Consider the following 21,067-nt stretch of genomic DNA (forward strand, 5'->3'; position numbering starts at 1 on the left):
AGTCATAGATGTCTATGGTTCTAATTATAAAGAAGGTTAACTAGACACTAACTTAATTCTGCTGCTGGCAGTGGAACATACGTGAAAAATCCTAGGGTCACCATCAGGTGGCCTCAGCAGGGGCAGGGTATGTATTTTATTTTATTTATTTTTTTTAAAGATTTTATTTATTTATTTGACAGAGATAGAGACAGCCAGCGAGAGAGGGAACACAAGCAGGGGGAGTGGGAGAGGAAGAAGCAGGCTCATAGCAGAGGAGCCTGATGTGGGGCTTGATCCCATAACGCCAGGATCACGCCCTGAGCCGAAGGCAGACGCTTAACCGCTGTGCCACCCAGGGGCCCCTGGTATGTATTTTAAGTCTTAAACTGAACTTGTGAGAAACTTTTCCATACGCTGTACTAAGTTCTCCATCTATTTTTTGACCCATTTCTTATTAACCTAGAACTATTATGAACCATTTTGAAAGCATTTGGGACAAAGACACTAAAAGTTATACTGGTAGATTTGTTAAATAGTGGAAATTTGCTAGAAATTAAGTATTGAGGACCTTGTTTCTGCTGTGCCCCAGACAAGGATTCACAGAGATGACTTAATGACTTGGGTAAAAGGGAAAAAGAGTAAAACAGCCTTCCCCAATTTGGAATACGTGGTCTCAGGAGTTTGAAGGTTCTCCACAATAACGTTTACTCTAATAATCTCAGTTTTGTATTCTATGAAAAACTGAAGTAAGCAAATGCTAAATGTTTTAGTGGCCAAGTTTATATCTGTGCCTGTAATTCCAAGCAGCTGCAATACCACCAACAGAGAAATTGGCTGAAAAGGTACAGTATATGGGCACGACAAATTCAAAAACATGAGTATGGTGTATCAGCCTATCCTACATTCATGCTGCAAGCGCTCATTTCATTTCAATAAAACACCATTCCTGTTAAATTGATGTTCATTTGAATTATATTGGTTGTATTATTGTACAAGATCTATAAACATCATGTTTGGGGTGCCTGGGTGGCTCAGTCGGTTAAGCATCCAACTCTTGATTTTGGCTCAGGTCATGGTCTCAGGGTCGTGATATCAAGCCCTACTTTGGGCTCTGGGCTGGGTGTGGAGCCTGTTTGGGATTCTCTCTCTCTCTCTGCCCCCCCCCCAAACAAAGACAAAAACAAAAAATGTTTATACCTACCTTTATGTTGACATCTAATGCATAGTGGTACATGAGAAAATTTGTCTTATTCATAGCCTCGTGTGACTCAAATGAGAAAAACACTGAGTTAATCATAAACTCGTTCTCAGAAGACATGTGATTAGAAATAGGTTAGAAATTGTCTTACCTCTAGGAGAACCATCAAACTTGGATACAGGAACATCAGGGATGTGCCACAAAGTAATTCTTCCTGAGACTTCTCCAGAGAAAAGTACCTTATAAAAAGGCTCTTTCCGTTCATTCATGTAGCCCATAACAAAGGAAAGGCTCTGGTTCAAAACAAAAAGTTAGCTTTTATGTAGAAAAAATATCTAAATATAAAATGACAACCACTGTTTTAAAATGGAGGGACAGGACTTCATAGATGAACTAAACTGTTTCTGTTTGTTTCCTGGTCTTTCAAAAATTCCAAGTAACTTAACTGAAATAATCTCTTACTCAAGACAGAACAATTTTTTATAAAATAGAAGCAAAGTCATCAGCTAGACTTCAGAGAGTTACTGAGAATATTTAACATTTACTGAACTTGTTCTGTGTATGTGTGACACATGCTGTTAGGGGCTTTCCATCCATTCAGCTAAATAATCCTCACAATAATTCTGTGAAGTTGATACTATCACTGTCTCCAGTTTACAGACGAATAAACTGAGAGTGAAGACATTGATTTACCCAGAGTGCTAACAGACAGCAACATGCTTTGGAGTCCAATAATTCTGACTCAAGAGTCCATGACTTCATGACCATACTCTACTTCCCACTAAGGAGGCCTGATTATCTTTATGGCCCCTTCAGCTCCAATCGTCAATGAAAATAGCAACAACTAATATCTGTATGGTAATTTTGTCTTATTAATATACTTTCTACTTTCTGTTGACTATTTTTCAGATTGAGTATGTTTGATTTTAAATATCCTAAGTGGCCACACATAAAAGAGTCCATAACATATAAATAAATAAGTAAACAAAGAAACAAATATTATATTAATATAAATAAATATATAGTTATCGTTTATATTAAGACATATTATATATTTATGTGCATGAAGTTATAATTTTGCTGAGGCAGAGTAGGAATATTGGGCACCAGAGTTCTGGAAGATAGGCTTTTACTAGTGAATGGGTCTAGGATCTCTCTAGTATCTCAGTGCAGCGTAGGTGTTCTTTGGGCGACTTGCATAGAGAGATTCTGCACAAGGGATCAAAATCATTAAGTGATTATAAAAACAAAAACAAACACTTCTTTTGATCTACGAATAAAAGGCACCCTGGAAAGAAAGCCAACCGCTGGTGCTAGAATTAAAGAAGTCTATGAAAGTGATAGTTCCTAGTCAGAAAAGAGGCTTGAAGGTCAGGACTTTGATGTATTATTGGAAAGATTCTATACTATATCTGTAGAGAATAGTAAAGGCCAAAACACTGCTCTACTTAATCATCACAACAAAGCTGCCAAGTAAGTAAACATTGTTATTATTCCTGTTGTGGGGGTAAGAAAACCAAGACGGGAAGAGAAAAAGACAGGAATCCAAAACCATGCAAGCAAGATGCGCAATCCTCTATTGTCTCCCAAAATGAGAGCGTTGCAGAAGAGAAACAGTTCAAATGAAGTCAGTTCTCTGAATAAATCTTTTTTTTTTTCTTTTTTTAAGGTGCAGAAGGCACTTTGGAGTCTACGCTTTTCAGGCCATCACCTTTGTAGGGTTAGAAACGGTGTTGATAAACTTTGGGTAAACTGGCTTCTCAAACTCTCCTGACCTTGAGGAATCTTAGCACTGACTAGTCCAACTCCCTCCGGATTTTGACGTGGGAATGAAGCTCCAGGGAGGTGGGGTGGTTATTCGGGTTGGTGGCAGGCAGCATGCGTCTGCCCTCACAGCTCCAGGCACCGTGGCTCACGGTCCTGGGCTGCTGTCATCCCCTCTGCCCTCACTTGCTCACACCCACTCCTTGTCGCCTCCGCCCTCATCCTTCCCAGTGGTTCCCTCTCCTGTTCTGCTATTCACCTGCACACCTCCTCAGAGCCTCTTACCATATGAATTCTGATTTTTCATCACGGCACCCCACACACATCACGAGGAGCGCGCATCCTCCGAGAGGGAGTACCTCCAAGAGTAATAAAATAGTCTTCAAGAGTGAATCCTCTTGGGTTAACTGCCCGGATTCAAACCCTGGTTTAGCACATACTAACTCTATTAAAAGAGCCAATTACTTGATCTGGACAATTTACTTAACCTCTCTGTGTCTCATTCTCCCTAACTGTCGAAGAAGGCCAATAAAAGCACCTATTATATGGGATTGCTGTCAGGATTAATGAGTTGCTGAAGGTGAGGTGCTTAGAATGGTGGCGTGTCTGTGGTACATACTCAGTGAGTATTAACCATTCTTATTATCCACTTTTCAGAACAACTGAGAAACTTGCTCCCAAGTCCCACTGCCAGGCTCTGGGGCCAAATGGCCTAGGTTCAAATCCTAGGAATTAACCTCTCTGAACATCAGTTTTAAAGTGAGGTCATGGTGGGAATGCATGTAAAGGGAAGAGTGTGTCTGACAATAGTAAGGCCTCAAACAGAAAGTTGCCTAACATCACCATCATTGTCATTACTCTTAGTTCATGCACCCCAATTCCCTGTCGGCAAACCTCAGGCTGTTTCTATGCCAGCTACTCCCACCTCAGCACTGCAGAGTTACTCCATAGCTAAGACCCTGGAAAGCCCAGTACCTTATCTCAACAACCAGGACCCCTGTCACAGGCCTCAGTGATCATCAGCTGTGATCTGAAGCTGGGAGACTTTCACAAAGTACTGAGAGGAAGGGGCAGTCCCATCTTGCTACTACAACTCCATCAGCAGATATGTTCCTAGCACCACAAATGGTAACTCTGAAAACATGTTACTGTCAAACACTGACATGTAATTCAACAGTGTCATTCCAAAAGAAGAGTCGACTTAATCCTGCGTATTTATAGAATCCCCTTTTCTAAACTCATTTTATTTACCAAACTCATCAACCAAAATGTTACCTTCTAACTGCAGGAGAAACCAGTAAGTCTTATATTTAGTGAATATTGGGGATGTTTTGAATAAGGAGAATAATGTCAGATTTAATTTCTTGATGGACAAAGGGCAAGCAAAGGTGTAAGGTGGGCAGACCAGCTTCTTTAAGTTTCCAATTATTCTCGTCATATTTCACTGGCATTCAAGTACTTCCACTTTTAAGATAAAGAAGTAACTGAAGTTGTGTAAACAAGAACTATTGATAGAAGACCCATAAATCTATGTCTTTACATTTTGAGGAACCTAATAAGACGGCTTCCGCTAAGACTGGTATTTTTTAGGTTAATTTGTTACTGCTGTGCTTTTTCCACATTATTTGTGTATAGCACTGGTATTTGGAGCCGACTGGAAGCTCTTAAAGGACACTACTTATATTTTAGCTTTTAGGGAAAACTGTGGAGCTAAAAGAATGGGCAGGCAGGTCCCTTAAAAAATATCTAAAAATGCTTTTCTGGGTAAGCCACAATACTGCTTTTATGACCAACAGCAAAACAAGACTCGACTACCATGCACACATGACTTTAGAAATAGTGCCTGATGCCATAATTCTAAAGTTTGCCTATAGCTTCGGTGGCACTTAGAGTTCTCATTTTTGGCTGGCAGCTTCTTAATCAAGTTTTTGCAACAAAACCTTGATGACATGTTAAAAGGACAATCACGGGAACTATAGGATCTCCAACAGCAATGCTACCTAATTAAGCAAACCATCACTTTGTAAAAAAATAACATGCTTCCTTGGTTGACACATCAGTAATCCAAACACCTCCATTCTCCATGAAATACTTCTTTGAATAATTAACTGATGACCAAGCCCATAGGTTAACACAACAACAACAACAACAAAAGCCCCACTTTGGTTAGCACTACTAAAATAAAATGACTTATTTTATAGACACTTTACATAGAGTGTCAAAGGACATAATTCGGTCAAGTAAAAACACAATTATATCCTCATCTCTGCCAGGAATCACAATTATATTTGTTTTAGCAAGAAAATTTATTCAGAAGAAGAGCTAAATATATGCAAAAAATGATAAATACTGAGTTAAAAAAAGCAGGATATAAACCATTTGATAAAGTTTAAAAACTGGATTAGCCACATCAAAATGGTAATAATTTTATATCAAACCATTTATCCAAAGAGTCAGTGAAAAATGTGTGTGTGTGTGTGTGTGTGTGTGTGTGTGTGTAGAAAGAGGGAGAGAGAGAGAATAAATATAGCAAAATGTTGACAACTGATGAATCTAGGTAGAGGGTAGATGAGTGATCACTGTCCTATTCTTGCAACTTTTTAAATATTTGAAATTTTCCTGATTAAAATAAGTAAACACATAAAAATACCCCTCATGAATATTTATAGTGGCAAAATTAAGAATTTCCGTTCCTCCTTTTTTAACTTTGGTAATTTTTCTATAATAAATACATATTGTGTAATCAGACTTTAAAAAATACATTTTTCAAAGGCAATGTTTTCTCTTCAGTACCCATTAACAGCTGGATTTGATTTTCTCATTGATAACTTGCTGTGATTCTTCAACTTTTTCAAGTCCGACTCTGTTACAGACAAAGCAACACTTATCTGAGATGCGGAGTGACAGTTTGCAGGCAGTCACTCTCTCCTGGCATTACCTTATTTTCCTGCACAGAAGTAGAGCACAGTAAATGAGGATAAATGGTCTCTTTGAGCACTCTTCCATCAGCAGGGTATATGCTTTTGGAAAGCCCGCTGCATGGCGAAAAATAAAAAGCAGAATTTAGAACTTTGGGGTTCTTTTTTCGTTGTTGTTTTTTTTTTTTTTTTTTTCCTCCTCCCACTTTCAAAAGCTGGATGGTACCATTCAAGTTTCTAAACTCTAGTTAGAAATTGTTGGGTTAATAATTACAAGTGACTTTTTGAAAACCCAGCACCAGCTGTACAAGTTATACATGGTTAATCTCATTCCTTCATCCCCTGCTGTTTTATACAAAGGCTGAAGCCTACAAGCCCAGAGTAAATCTTCTAGTGCCAAAGTTGTTTTGTTCTGGTTTTTGATCACGGGTGGCATGCAGGGATTTTTCCATAATAAATCTCCCAAAGTTCATTTTCTACCTGAATGTTTTGTAAGCCGCTCCCATCTGAGCCCACCTGTTCAGCAGCTGATAGATGTAACTGTGACCATCTTCTGTCCAGACGATGATTCTGTGAGCCGCAAGCACCTCTCCCCCAGCAAAACACTGCCCGCTTCCACTAACTTCAGTCCGCAGAAGGGAAAAATCACAATAATCATAAACCTAAAATACGAAATAAATGACACACGTTAACAAAAGCTTTTAATCTAATCTGCCAATGAGATGAAAGATAAATTATGCTTATCAAGACCATTTAGATGGCAGTGTTAATGCAACAATATATTAACTATTACTAACAGGGCACACTGTACTCACGTACCAAGATGATATTTTACTGGTACTTATTTTTTCACATTTATATTAAGGTAGGTTTCAGTGAATAAGCTTTGTGCCATTCCAGAATCTGCCCATTAAGCACAGAGACCAAAAAATTCCAAAACGTATATATAATTTTATTTCTTCCATATGGTAGCCCAACTTTAAATTTTGAAAATTTATTACACAAAAAAGTTTATACAGCCGAAATCTCGTTAGACCACATACTTTATATTTTTGTTCAAAAGTATATTATCAGCATATAAATTAAGACAATATGGTTTTGTCAACTGGGCCAGCTATATGGAACATTAAAGAAAAAAAGGACGCCATCAAATGATATAATAACAGTTTTTCTTTCTTATTGGAGAGGCCAGTGAATATAGTCACAAGAAAGGAATGTATATTCCTTAAAAATGAATGTAGTGACTAAGCAGAAAAAGCCTCAAAATAAAATCAACGTATGTAGGTGAAAAGTATTAGGTTTCTTTTTAGTTCTGAAGTGCAGGCATCAAATTTTAAAAATAATCTAAAGATAAATACTCACTATCACAATACTTTGTTATTAATAAAATTAGGATATATATTTTAGACATATATTCTCCTGAGAAGCAAAAGAGCTGAGCGCAGGGAGAGGAACACTGATAAAAGGGGCTATAAAACACAAATAATTCCATGCTCTGATAATAATATTATAGAGTTTGTGTCGTATTTACATCATATTCTTATAATTATTGCACTGAGCAAGAAAAAATTACATTTGTATATCACTGGTAATTATTTTGTTATTTTATAATACCTTCCAACATTTAGAAAATACCACCAGTAAAAGTCTTTCTGTATATGTGCAAAATCGTATTGTCCGGCAGTTCAAGGAGTCAAGAAATCTGGATTCCTTTTCATAGACATCTTGCTTTTCCTTCAAAAGGAATGAGAACATTTTAGTACTAGTTCTAGGTAATTTATACATGACTGTACGAGAAGACTTGTCCCCTCATACACCTCAAGTACATCACACCAATTTTTCTACCCCAGTTTCCTTTTGAGTTTTCTGAACTAATAATTTACTTTGCAAAGGAAACCATGAACAGGTTTCCTCATATAATCATTCTGTAGGGACTGTGCTGGGATGCTGAGAATGTACAGATATGAGTAAGTTTCTAATTTTCAGACATGGCAGAGAGATAAAAAAAGTAAAATATTAAAAAAAAAAAACCCTGTAGTACCTTAATTGCTAAAATAGAAAAATGAATAAAATGCTTTGAAAAAAAAATCAAGGAGTGGCCAAAATAGGACACCTAGAATACTATATTCACAGTACATTTCTGATAATGCTAGTGTGTGTTTCTTGGGCTCATTATGCCAACACAATTCCTAGGCTTCCCCAACCAAAAAATTCCAAAGGCGAGCTCAGAGCATAGCGCAGCTGAAACAATTTTATCATCAGCATAAATATTATGACTTTTCTGTCATCCGCCACCTCAACTTGTAGCCTGATGCAGGGAGCAGGTAAATATACTGGACTCTCAGTGCATGTGACCCGCAGCTGTTGACTGTTACCTCCCGGCCACCACTCACATATCCTCAGAAGAAAGGGTCTTTATTTCTGCTGTAAGGGTCAGAAAGATATTCTTCTATGACAGATTTATGAATTTCTTTTAAAATGTAACCAACGTGTGTGTGTGCACAGGTGTGTGTGTGTGTGTGTGTGTGTGTGTATAAAAAGAATATTTGTATATGTCCTGACAACAGGCTGGAAGGATACAATCTAATTGTTAAAAATGCCCACCCCTTGGAGGAGTGATGGGGGAAGTAAATGGATATAAATTTATACACTTCTACATTATTTGAACTCTTTTTTTTTTTAAAGATTTTATTTATTTGAGAGAGAGTGCATGCACATGAGCACGAGGTGGAGGGGGGAGGTGCAGAGGGGAGAAGGAGAGAGAGAGAAGCAGACTACCCGCTGAGTGCAGAGCCCTACGTGGGGCTGGATCCCAGGACCTGATATCATGACCTGAGCTGAAGGCAGATGCTTACTGACTGAGCCACCCAGGCGCCTCAATATTATTTGAACTCTTAACAGTGAATGGGTAGCACCCTTATAATTTAAAAAAATCAATAACTATACTTGATATTAGAGAATAAAAAACAAGAGTTTCACAAGCCAACCTGAATGCTGTTGATAGATGAAGAGAGATCCCATACTTTGAGCTCACCCGCTACTGATACCACCAAGAGAGAATCTTCTGTAAGAACAATAAAGGTCACATGTAAGTTGACCTCTGTTATAACTGATTGCTGTAAAGATCATAGCATAGTCGTTTAAGGATTACACAGGGTTACACAGGTGGAAAATTTTGAGCCTTGGGTTTTTTGATTTTTTTTAATAAAAAATAAACATTTTAGATCACATTTTAAATTGGTTTTAAAATTTCAGAGTGACCCCCATGTAACAGGAGAATGCCACTAAGAGAAGAACTACATTGAAAATCATTATACTGTCAATATTACACCTTCCTATTTCAGAAACAAGGAGCCAGCTTTCCTTCATTACGGAATCTGATTTCTCTTCTATATCCAGAAGATACAGCAAGGCAAAAGTTCCGAGAGTTTTGCTAATCCACAACAAATGCCTGGTTGTCACTCTTGAAATGTACCAATGACCTGGGTCATGGAAACAGTGTCCTCTTTTCATTTCATCTCGACCTTTTGCTGACTTTGTAATGACTTGAACCACTGACATGGGTGTTCTCAGTTTTCCTGATCTGGCTTAGAGAACCGTCCTCAGGTAAACATAACGTAACAGGTAAACATAAAGAAGTATTTTGAACTCTGGCGCATTAGTTTAACAAATTGTTCAAAAGTGATATTTCTGTATGCACTCTCTTAGTGTCATATAATGGCCAACTCTTACCTTGAATTCTCATGGAGTGAACAATGCACATGCAGTTGATCCAATCAGGAGACTGAGATGATATAAAAGTGTGAATAACATCCAAGCTTTTGGCATCAATGATAAGAACATCTTGATATTCTCCACAACACAAAAGCCAGCCTTCCCCAGTCATCCGGAACGAGCAGTGGTAATACTATGAAAATGGAATTCAAAGCAAAGAGTTAATTATTACTAGCAATGAACATAATTTGGGCTACGGTGAAGACTTCTCTGGATTTTAGTTTTAGCATCTATTCAATTAAAGTATTTACTTGCTACCAAATAACAAGTAAAATTTCTTTTAGTTCAATTATTCCATACTTTTGAAGCATTGATTTGGGACTTCAGTCTCATTGGTAATTCACCATTTTTCTGGAGGAAGGGGGATCTTTTAGGAAGAAAGAATCTTATTCCAAGTTATGGAAAGCTCACAACTGTTTTATTTCTAGAATGCTACGTAGAATTAAACAACAACAAAAAAATCAGATTCCTTCTCCTAGCAACATTACTGTATGTTAAGAAGAAAGAAAAGCATTTGAAGAGTGTGTGAGGAATCGTGCCAAGTAAGTTTTGAGAACAGCCTTTATCAAAGATTGAGTAATATATTGTACTCTTGACAAATTCTCTCACTGTGCAGGTTTTGGTCCCAGAAAGGACTTCATGAATATTGCAGTGCAAGTCATCAATGCCAAAAGCAATGAGTGAAATATAAAAAATACTGTAAGCACCAATGGCATAATGCAATGCCTTACCTATATGTTGGAGTTCATCTACCAAAAGCCAAAATCCGTTTTAAATATTGGGAGATGCTTATAAAGGTACGGCTATACTTTCTGTTATCTTTTCATAAATAAGAAATTCAGAAATTAAGACCCTATCCACCCCAAAACAGGTTAAAATTGAAGAGAAAAAAAAACTTTTTTGCTTTATAAAATAGCATGTCATTACAACTGAATCTTTCTATGTGTGTCTGTGTGCTGTGAGTGTAACTAAGAAAAAATTAAAAATTGTCTTTCGAATTTTCTGTTTAGTGGATACAGAAATAAAGAAAGAATTAGAAAAAAAAGCTTGAATAGTAACTTTTGGGAAAGAAAAATGCCAAAATAACAGATGATAACTGACACTATCCTACTCCAGGGACAAAATAAAAATCAAAGAAAAGAATATCCTCCAAAGACCTTTCTTTAAAGGTGTGCTTAGCAAATGCTCTAAAGGAGTTTCCAGAATCCAGAAATGTTCTGAAGGCGGGGAAGGTACTTACACAGATTGCAGTGTGCCTGTAAGGAAGTGTGGCCGTCTCCACGCACTGTCCATTGGTGACATTCCAAACACACATCTCCCTAGCACAGATAACTTTGTATTATTCTCTGTCATTTCTACTCAATTGGCTGAAATAATTTTTGTGTCACCAAGTTTTTCTTTAGTGCTGCACTTAAATGCAACCTGATCGTTTATGTGGCTTTTTGTTACAGATTACTGAGCAAGAAAATGTCGTGGTCATTAGCAGGGATGACATACCGTATCTGTGTCTTTTTGTTTGGGTAATTACACCCTGCCGCCAGCCTACAAACCTTACTTCAGCGCCAACCTGACCTAAACCAAATTGTGTGGATCCAGCTATCACAGTCTGTTAGAGTGACAATACAACAATCTTTCCATGGAAACCGCATCCTGTTGAAAATGGTTTATTTCACTGAACTTAAACTACATATTCTGAAAAGCATAATGCATCAAGAGCTGCATCTCTTGGAGGTGAGGTATCATTTTTATAAAAATAAACAGCGCCACCAAGAGGCTACATTTGGTCTACCATTGATAGGGTTTATTTCTTGGCTTATCCTGAAATGCTGAAATCACACCCCCCACTACATATTTAGAAAATTCTCATTGTTTAGAAAACTCTGACTTGCTTTCCTACATGTTACAAGGATGTACATAAAATTATGAAATACAGCTACAAAATATATCATCCGGCGTAGGACAATTTAAATCTACATGATTTCAGGTCACGAAAACCAGAATGGCTGTTTCGGAGTTGTTTGGCAATATCCTTCAGTTCTGACACTTTCAACACATAAGCAAAACTTTCCACGAAAGAATAAATGAAAGCTTTATTGGCTTTAAAGGGAGAAGCTGATATTAAGAAGCAAAAGATATGAATTAATAATAGTAAATCCTAGATGCATTTGTTGTTTGCTGGACTTTTTTTTTTGTTTTCGTTTTTCTGGCCAAACCCTGGAAATCAATCTTTAAATCGGTGGTTCTCAACCTAGGGCGATTTTGCCCCCCAAAGACATTGTACAATGGTAAGGGATAAGTTCTGATTGTCCCACTAGGAACACACTACTGCCATCTAGTGGGGAAAGGCCAGCCATGCTGCTAAATATCCTAGGATGTGCAGGATGGCCCCACAACAAAGACTTCTCCGGTGCTCCAAAATGTCATTAGTGCTGAGGTTGACAAACCCTGTTCTGGATATAGAAACAAAATATTCGTAAGTTTTTTCTTTGTTTATATCTGACTTTATTCCAAAAAGGATTTGAGGTAATATGAAAACTCAGTAAAACAAGGGGAAAATGTGTGTGTGTGTGTGTGTGGGTGTGTGTGTGTGTGTGTGTGCGTGCGTGAAAAATAAAACTGGGAAGGAGGTAGAAACTGAAATAATATATCTCAAAGGTAAAAAAAAAAATAGAACCTTAACTTGCTATTAATATAAAATTTTAGCTTCACAAGGAATTGGAGTTTATTAGCATGGTTCTCAACTCTAGCTGTGTATCACCTGTGCATATTTCAAAAATTGTCCACAGAGATTCTAATTCTGTGGCTCTGGGTTGAGGTCCTGGCATATCTGTTTTGCAAAGCTCTTGGTCAGTTAGTCTGTTTCTAGATAAGTCTATCTCTAAACCAGTGGTTCTAAACTGGCTGTACATGAGAATTATCAGGGAACTTTTTAAAAATACTGATGTCTGGGACCGAACCCAGACATCAAGCCCCGCTAATTAAATCATATTTTTCAAGGTTGGAGCCTGGGCATCAGTAAAAGCTCTCTCAGTGATGCTAATGTTTCTAAACTCTCTTGGAATCTAATGCTTTCCCTATTTGTTTTCTTATCATCTTATTTTCTATCTTAAAGTAAAAAAAAAAAAAAGAGAGAGAGAGAGAGAGAAATACAAAAATACCACAAAGCAAAAACTGATTCTTTGCCTATAAATTCTTTTTAAGGAAAGAAAGCAAATGTGTGTGTGTATCAAAAGCAGCATTGACATTTTAGCTGGAACTGGACAAGTTACATACTTAATAAGAACATAGGTAAATTGACTATTAAAATGTACATTCTTCTTTTCCTTTTGAAATACTATTCCCAACATTTCTACAGAGATTAAACACCTTGAATTATAAAAAAAAGTTTAACAATTTTCAAAGTTTTTAAATTCTTGATTTTTTAATTTCACTGAAAAGAACCCAGAGGAAAGTATCTACAACATACAAAGTTACAAAATTGCTAAATTCTCACTGAATTCCTGGAGAAAAGGCCTTTTTTCCTTATTCAGTTCTACATCCCCACCTTAGCGCCTCAATAAAAAATTCACCCAGTGGATAAAGAGATCAGTTACCATTCTTCTGTCCACTTTTCTACTTTCAGGAACACACTATTTTCTCTTGGCCCCATTCCTATTCTTATATTTGTGTGCTTATAAAACTGTTATGATTTCTATTTTAATAGAAATAGAAAAACACGGTTTTGCCATCTTGAATTCCAAGTCCCTTATATTCTTCAAACTCTCTTTTCTCTTGTCTTCCATTATACTTTTGGGATTTCATTGGCCTTCTCAGGCTCCATTCTTCTGCTGCTTTAAATGCTGATTTTCCTTAGATTTTTGTTTTAGGCTTTCTTACGTGTTCACATTTCACATCCTCTCTGGGTGAATTACCTACTCCCATCACTTCGAATACCATGTATATGACACTGGAAACCCAGACCTGTTCACTGAGCTCTAGATTTCCATATGAAACTAGCTATTAGATATCTCTCTACGTGGATGACTTGCAAGACTTCACACTCCTCATATTCACAATGAAGCATAACATCTGTCCTCCTTAGTTTCCTATCCTCATAACTGGTATCATCACCAATGAGTTTCCCAAGTCATTCTTGACATCATACTTTCTCTTACTGCCCCCCTTGTAGAATACTCGCTACACCAGATATATTCTCTGAACAAGCAGCCTCAGCATTGTCCAGGACCGTGTTAGAAATGCAAGTTCTTAAAAATAAAATGCAAGTTCTTGAAGCTCAGCGCAGACCTACTGAACCTGTACCTCTGGGAGTGGCGCCCAGAAATCTGTATTTACACAAGTTCTACAGGGGGTCCTGATGCAAGCTCAGGTTGGAGGAACACTGTTCTAGAAGGCCCTAAGACTGGGTGCCTGCCTAACTTTCTGGTCTCATCTCCTGCTGGTGATTGAAAGTTTTATTAATAAGTAATAACCCTCTTTATCAATGCCAAGGCTTTTGTGCCTTAAGGTTTTACTAACTGTGTGTATTTATTAATATAAAATATTTATACAGCTATCTCAACGTTATTTTGGTCGGTATTCATCTGATAAATCTTTTTCCATCCATTTATTTTTAATCTATTTTCTTATGCTGTTTTTGTCTTTTAAATTGTATGACAATCTTTGTGATTTAACTAGAGGGCTCAGGCCTTCTGTATAATTGAGATTACGGTTTTAGTCAGATTTATCTTAACTACCTTATTTTGTGCTTTCCATTTGCCCCGTTTATTTTTGTCTCCTTTGGATTAAATAACATTATTTTTTTCTTTTCCAAGTTGGAAGTTCTGTATTCTATTTCTTTTATTTTTATTTCTTCTATGTGTTCTTTCAGCAGCTACCCTGGACATATCAACATGTACATCTCGCTTAAAGTCCGAAGTTAATCAACAGTTTTACCCACTTCTAGAACACCAGAATATGTGGAATCTGGTCACTACCCTATCCTATGCAACTGCTGACTAGGATTGTGCATATATGTATGGGAGCAGGGCATGGGAGAAACATAAACATTGTTGTCTAATAGTCTGTATTTATTTACACTTCCTAAAACTTTGCTGGTTTTGTTCAATATTCCTTCTTCCATTTCAGCTCCTCCTTCTCAAATCATTGCTTTTCTTACTGAAGAATATCACTTAGAATTCTGTTGCTCATAGAAGATCTGTTAGCACTGAGCATTCTCAGTATTTGTCCTAAATGTTATTATATTTGACCTCATTTTTAGGAAGATATTTTTGCTAGACATGCAATTCTAAGTTGGCAGATGTTTTCTCTCAACTTTTTGAAGATATTTCACTGCTGTCTAGTTTCAATTTTACTGTTGAGAAGTCAGCTTAATTTCATTCTGTTATAAACTGTTTTTTCCCACTAACCACTTTCAGGATCTTCTTTTCTTTGGCATTCTGTTGCTTCGACACGTATGTATTTCCTTTCAGTCATCCTGGAATTCATTGGAATTCCTGAATCTTATGCCTTATGCCTACTGATGAACTATAATTTGGGAAAAAAATGAAAAACTGAATCACAGCAATTCTGGGTCTCCTCTGAACATTTTGGAAGCAGAAATGCTAAGTTTACAGTCACTTCCCAAGTCTTCTCAAAGCTAAAAAAATCATTATTGTTTGGGACATAATGGACCAAGCCTAGTTAGTTTAGTAACTTTCAACAGGTTAAAGTAGGATTTGTTAAGTATGCAGTAGCTGAAATGTAGATACTGCCTAAAAACTGTCTTACAGATGCAGGCCAAGTTTTGCATCTTGAAGGAATAGAATTCCAGAAAATTCAGATCATCTTGGGAAAGGAAGACCAAACCAGAGTCCTTGGCTCTTTAATAATCATATTTGCAGGGTCGTACACCTGAATTCATCTATCATCAAGAATATGTCCATTAACCTTAGTTTCTTTTTTAGAGCTAGACTACTGTGGGCAAAAACCTCAGGTTGGAACTCAGTTACTTTCCAGAGCTATTTCTCATTTAGTAATTAATTTTTCTCAATTCTCCAAGTAGTCTCAGGAAAAACAAAAACAAAAAAAACCCACCATCTTCCAAATTCTCTAGCTGGCAATAAATATGTCAGCTTGTGTAGCAGGCGTTGGGCAGCCCTAGCATATGAAAGCTACTAGCAATTGTTAAGAAAGGAAGGTACCAGGGCATTTCACTCTAGCCTCACCCGAAGTTCAATCTCTCTAAGTTTAACAATGATGGCTTTGCTGTCAACAATGAGAATAGGTACCTCTTTGATATCCGTTTCACTAATATTTTGTTAAACTATTCAGTTTCTTCAAGTTGGACACTCATTATTCTTTTGGTTCTCAGAGTTCAGGGCCATATACTTTCTCCTCAGGTTAAAAACAAAAAAAGGAGGGGGTTCTCTTGTTTCAACCAGTAATCCAATCCCTGATTCACAAATGCATGCCGAACTGATTCTGCATTCCTGAGTCTATTTTGGCAAATAACTCATCAGCAGAGGCCAACTCGTCTTCCATTGGTGAGGCTTTTTCTTACAGCTTAATCCTATTTCATTGGAATAAACCTTGCTTCCATAAAACCGCACCCAAATCACAGTCTATGTTCCTTTCTCTTCTCCCACCCCATCTCACTTGCCATTGAGCCCTCTCCTCTACTTCTCCTATAATGACATCAGACAAGTGTGTAACATGAAGATTATAACTACTGACTTGTTTTACAAAACGATGAAGGCTTAGATAGGTTTACTTAAGAGCTCAAAGTGAGTTACTCCATGGAAAATGACAAGCACCCAGACTTTTCCGTTTTCAATTCTTCAACAGGTGGCATTTGCCGTTACCCTTTACACAGTGAGGCTGCCACAAGGCCCGATACACAAGTTGGAGTGTTTATTTTGGTATTAATCCAGCAAGAAAAAAAAAAAAAGAGTTAAATTGGGAGACACAGTACTGATCACGTTCCTTGGAATCATCACACAAATCACTCTACCATTCAAGATCTAAATTTTCCTCTATATTAAAGGAACATGAAAATCACTAAGATTTCCTTCAGCCCCCGAATTCTGTACCCCATCGTTGGTTTTAAAAAGGGAGAGGCAACACAAAGTTGTGCACATTTTACCTACCCATTTTCAGCAGCACTAACGACATAGGGCTGTTTCGAGAAATCCCTCGCTCTTGCCAAACATGTTACTGAAGCCGAATGACCAAATAGAAGTTCTTTAGCTGAAATCTGAAAATGATGAGGGTAAGCTTATAAACAGCTATAAATTTTTGAAGAATATCAACATCACATTATGTAAGTATTCATAATTCTGATTAGGAAACCCTGCTACATTATGTTTTTGCTCTACATAGGTTTTAGGAAAACTCATCTATGCCATATCAAAATTCACAGAATAAACATCTAGATACAGGGGCACTTGGTTGGTTAAGTGGCTCAGTTGGTTAAGCATCTGCCTTTGGCTCAAGTTAGGATCTTAGGGTCCTGGGATCAAGCCCTGTGTCGGGCTCCCTACTCAGTGGGGAGTCTGCTTCTCCTTCTCCCTCTGCCTCTCCCCACCATTCATGTCCGCTCTCTCTCAAATAGTTTTTTAAAAAAATCTTAATAAACGTCTAGACATAGGAGATGTATTGTACACATTTTTTTTTGTTTTTGGCTTTGGTTTTGTATCCACCACAAAACCTAAATAATCGCCAGACCTGTTTTACAACACCTAGGTTTTGAATACAAATAAGTCAGTGTTGATGTTTCTGATGCACAAAATGTGCCTCAATTGATAGCAGCATATTAATGAGCAAATTTCAGAATTTAGAAATGAGTTTACAAAATAATACAAGGAAAATATTACCTTTTTTTGTAACCATTATAACCTTATCGTAACCTTATTTGGTTTCCTGCTTCAGAAATAGTAAAAATTAATTTTTTCCACATTAAAAATAAAAATTTTTTTAAAGATTTTATTTATTTATTTGACAGAGATAGAGACAGCCTGCAAGAGAGGGAACACAAGCAGGGGGAGTGGGAGAGGAAGAAGCAGGCTCCCAGCAGAGGAGCCCGATGTGGGGCTCGATCCCAGAACGCTGGGATCATGCCCTGAGCCGAAGGCAGATGCTTAATGACTGAGCCACCCAGGCACCCCTAAGAATAAAATTTTAACTAAGCTATTGCTGAAAAAGCCAATGTCTTTCTACTGTACATGAATTAAGAAATATAGCACCAAGGGCTAATTCTTCCATTATCTGTGTGGAAGATGTTTATTGCTCTTTATTTTATAAAACAAGATTATGAAAATCAAACTACAAAACAAAAGACAGGCAGGATCCCCTCAAGTGGAAAAGAGGTTGTCAATAGGGACTAAAAATTTAATTTGAATAACTAGAAAATTTGTAGGTAATAAAACTTGTCTTGAGGGGAATAAAATTCATTATGCTTTTTCTGAACTATGCAGACATATCCAGAGATGATAACCAAATCATAACAGTGAGGACAAATTACTTCAAAACACAATCATTCTCTGCCTTCATCTTACTTCTATCACAATCAGAAATGCTTCTCTAAAGACCTGTTGTTAGACTAAATTTCAAGAGCTACGAAGAAGTTTTGTGGTTGCTTAAAACCATTGACCTTATTCTACCTTTTTCCTGGGAAATCCAGATGATTCCATCTCAAAAAACAACATACCATCTTTCCCCATCACTAAATTCTGGAACACATACGCCTATGAATTTAACACCTTTCCATTTTTTACAGGCCAAGTTAAGCAAGGAATTAGGGCAAATCAAGGAGATTTCTTCTCCCGGAAGAAATCTATGGACAAAATTGCATAATGGTACTCCATTGCTTTGTAGATGGGAGTCCTCATTCTACTACTAAATCCCCACATGTAGTTAAACTGTGACAATTCATTATATCTCTTCATTTTATCATATTCTGGAACTGCCTTAAGTAAAGGCAACAAAAAAATCCACCATCACACCTACTCATCGTCATGATGAAATCCAGGAGACCTTTACTTCTATTCATAGGCTCTACCTCCATGATTCATTGTGCACCCCACCCCCACCCCTCACCTCAGGAACTTCCAAGAGCACAAATGGGAACACACAACTTGATGAGCATCCACCATATTCGGGCACTGATGCAACTACGAACAGGGTTTAATGCCCATTTCACAGATGAAGAAATCAAGGTTCAAAGAATATGGCACTTGCTCCATATGAAAGTTGGTAAATATTAGAACTTGACCAAGCTCTCCATTCTTTTCCTGTACACAATATTGCTATTCTCGTTATTCTTCATTTTGTCACTGTTGTGTTTCCTTCAGAGTATTAAATAGGAAGAAAAATAGAACATAGCAATACTTAGGGAATATATCTGGGAGGATGTTCAGCTCGGCTTTCTCCATGCTTAAAAGTGTTATAAATACCAGCAATCAATACCAGGAAAGACAAGTGAAGTAGTTTCCAGCATGAAACTTGGAGAAGCTCCTCACTGGCAGACCTCACGAAGAGGTCTTTGGGAGTCAGAGCCTGAGCCTGGAAGCAGCATGCATTACCTGCGCATGTCATGAGAAGCTTATTCTCTACTCTCCTGTAGCCTGCAATCCCACCCCCCACGGACAGGGAAAAGCTGAGACTGTGTTCCCAATCCCCTAATAAATACCTGGATACTCCAAGATGTCCAAAACTTAAATCACCTCCTTTCCCTTCCTATTCCTATTCTCTAATCACCTCTATTCCTTCTACAAATCCATGACACTGTCACATCACCAGCCTCACCCATCACCCAAACCCCAAATCTACAGGGTATCTTTAACTATTCCTGCCCTTCTACCCACACTCCAATCAGTGGCTCAGTTCTGCATATTCTTTCTTCTTAATATCTTTCCATTTTTCATCTCTATTTCAACCCCTCTGTCACTGATTTGGTTCATATTCAAAAACTTTTTATTACTATTATTATTATGTTATGTTAGTCACCATAGAGTACATCATTAGTTTTTGATGTAGTGTTCCATGATTCATTGTTTGTGTTTAATTTTCTTGACTAAATTAATGTAGAAGTTCCTACCATAGTCACTGCCCCTTATCTCCTCTCCCCCTCCCTTTGGTATGCCCTTCACATTAATACCAAATGATAGTCTCAATCACAAATATACTAATATAGGATTATGTCATCTCCTTGCATAAATTATCTCGAAATCCCTTAATATTGCCACTGCTTTTAATTAGCATGTGGCGTTAGCTCTTGCTAGTTAATTTTTTTTTTTTAATCTAAATCCCTCACCACTTCAGGTACTCAGAGTATCTTGTATCATCACATCAGTGCACTGCATTAGCCTATGTCCTTCGTCGACTACACTGCAGCCCCCTGCGCAGCCAGCACCAAGTCTTCTCATCTGTGTTTGGACGCAGGTACCTAGCACACTACCTAACTTATAATACGTAGTCAATAAATGCATGTTGAACAAATGCTGAGTAAATACCAGGAACCTACGTAAAAAGATACAGATGCGAGGCTTCCAAATTTCTTAAGCTTATCGCAACCTACGTGCTACAAGACAACTACTCAGCCGGAAAACACTATACTTGAAACATTAAAAAGGGTAGCAAGACCATTTAAGCCATTCAGAAGTATCTCTAGGAGATAATAAATGTGAGGGCCACTTTTCAAAGCTCAGCTGTTGCAACACCAGTTCCTTCTTTCAGGAATGTTCATAAACATTGAGCTGAGCTGGTCTGCTTTACAGTTCTTGGCAGTCCTGTAGTGTAAGTCCTCTGTGATGGGAGATGTTAATTAATTACACTATAAAATAGAATTACAATTAATTGTTAATTTAGGTTTTAAAGTGACAAACTTTAAAGGCTAAAAATAGTCTTTGATCTTTAAAAGGCTTCTTAATGAGGGCAGTATACTTTAAGTACATCATTAGTTTAAATGTTCAAATTGGGTCCAGAGGCTGCCAGCACTAAGCAAATATCTATTCCAATATGTTAAATGTTTATGACTTGGGACAGGGACAATTAATTGCTAATCAATGGGCCAAATCCTAGGTGAGGTCAGGTTGTGAGATAGGAAGACGACAATAGTAAATTGGATTTAGAGCTTTCTGATGGGATCTTTAAAAATCACACGCAAGCAGAGACGAAAAGAATAGCAAGAAGGCCAAACTGACAGGAACACCCAGATAATTAAGATATTACTCATTTAGTTAATAGCGGTTTTCAAGAGTGCCCTTTGTTTAGATTAATGAGCCATAATTTTTAGAATTATACTTACATGTCTGTAGTTCAGTTACTTAAACATATAATTCAGGATGTAAAACGGTAAAACTCAGCATAGTTTAAAGGGTGATAACACTTAGCCGGTAGCTAAGATTAGCAATATTCATAATCTAATTTTCAAATATGATCTTGATCCATCATATAG

General features: G+C 37.4%; 1 protein-coding gene across 4 annotated transcripts in view; it reads right to left on the reverse strand.

The window, feature by feature from the left end:
* WDR72 (WD repeat domain 72) overlaps window positions 1–21,067 on the reverse strand; it is a 217,361-nt gene that overhangs the window by 163,843 nt on the left and 32,451 nt on the right. For all 4 annotated transcript variants that reach the window (XM_045812117.2, XM_045812116.2, XM_045812115.2 and 1 more), the window contains 8 exons: window positions 16,761–16,867; window positions 10,877–10,955; window positions 9,595–9,769; window positions 8,850–8,926; window positions 7,477–7,596; window positions 6,379–6,524; window positions 5,883–5,979; window positions 1,332–1,473 (listed from right to left, as the gene is read on the reverse strand). In XM_045812117.2, the coding sequence (XP_045668073.2) occupies window positions 1,332–1,473; window positions 5,883–5,979; window positions 6,379–6,524; window positions 7,477–7,596; window positions 8,850–8,926; window positions 9,595–9,769; window positions 10,877–10,955; window positions 16,761–16,867 (943 nt within the window). The remainder of the gene's footprint in view (window positions 1–1,331; window positions 1,474–5,882; window positions 5,980–6,378; window positions 6,525–7,476; window positions 7,597–8,849; window positions 8,927–9,594; window positions 9,770–10,876; window positions 10,956–16,760; window positions 16,868–21,067) is intronic.

The sequence above is a fragment of the Ursus americanus genome, chromosome 36, assembly GCF_024610735.1.
Source record: "Ursus americanus isolate L20-20 chromosome 36, mUrsAme1.1.p, whole genome shotgun sequence".
Taxonomy (NCBI): domain Eukaryota; kingdom Metazoa; phylum Chordata; class Mammalia; order Carnivora; family Ursidae; genus Ursus; species Ursus americanus.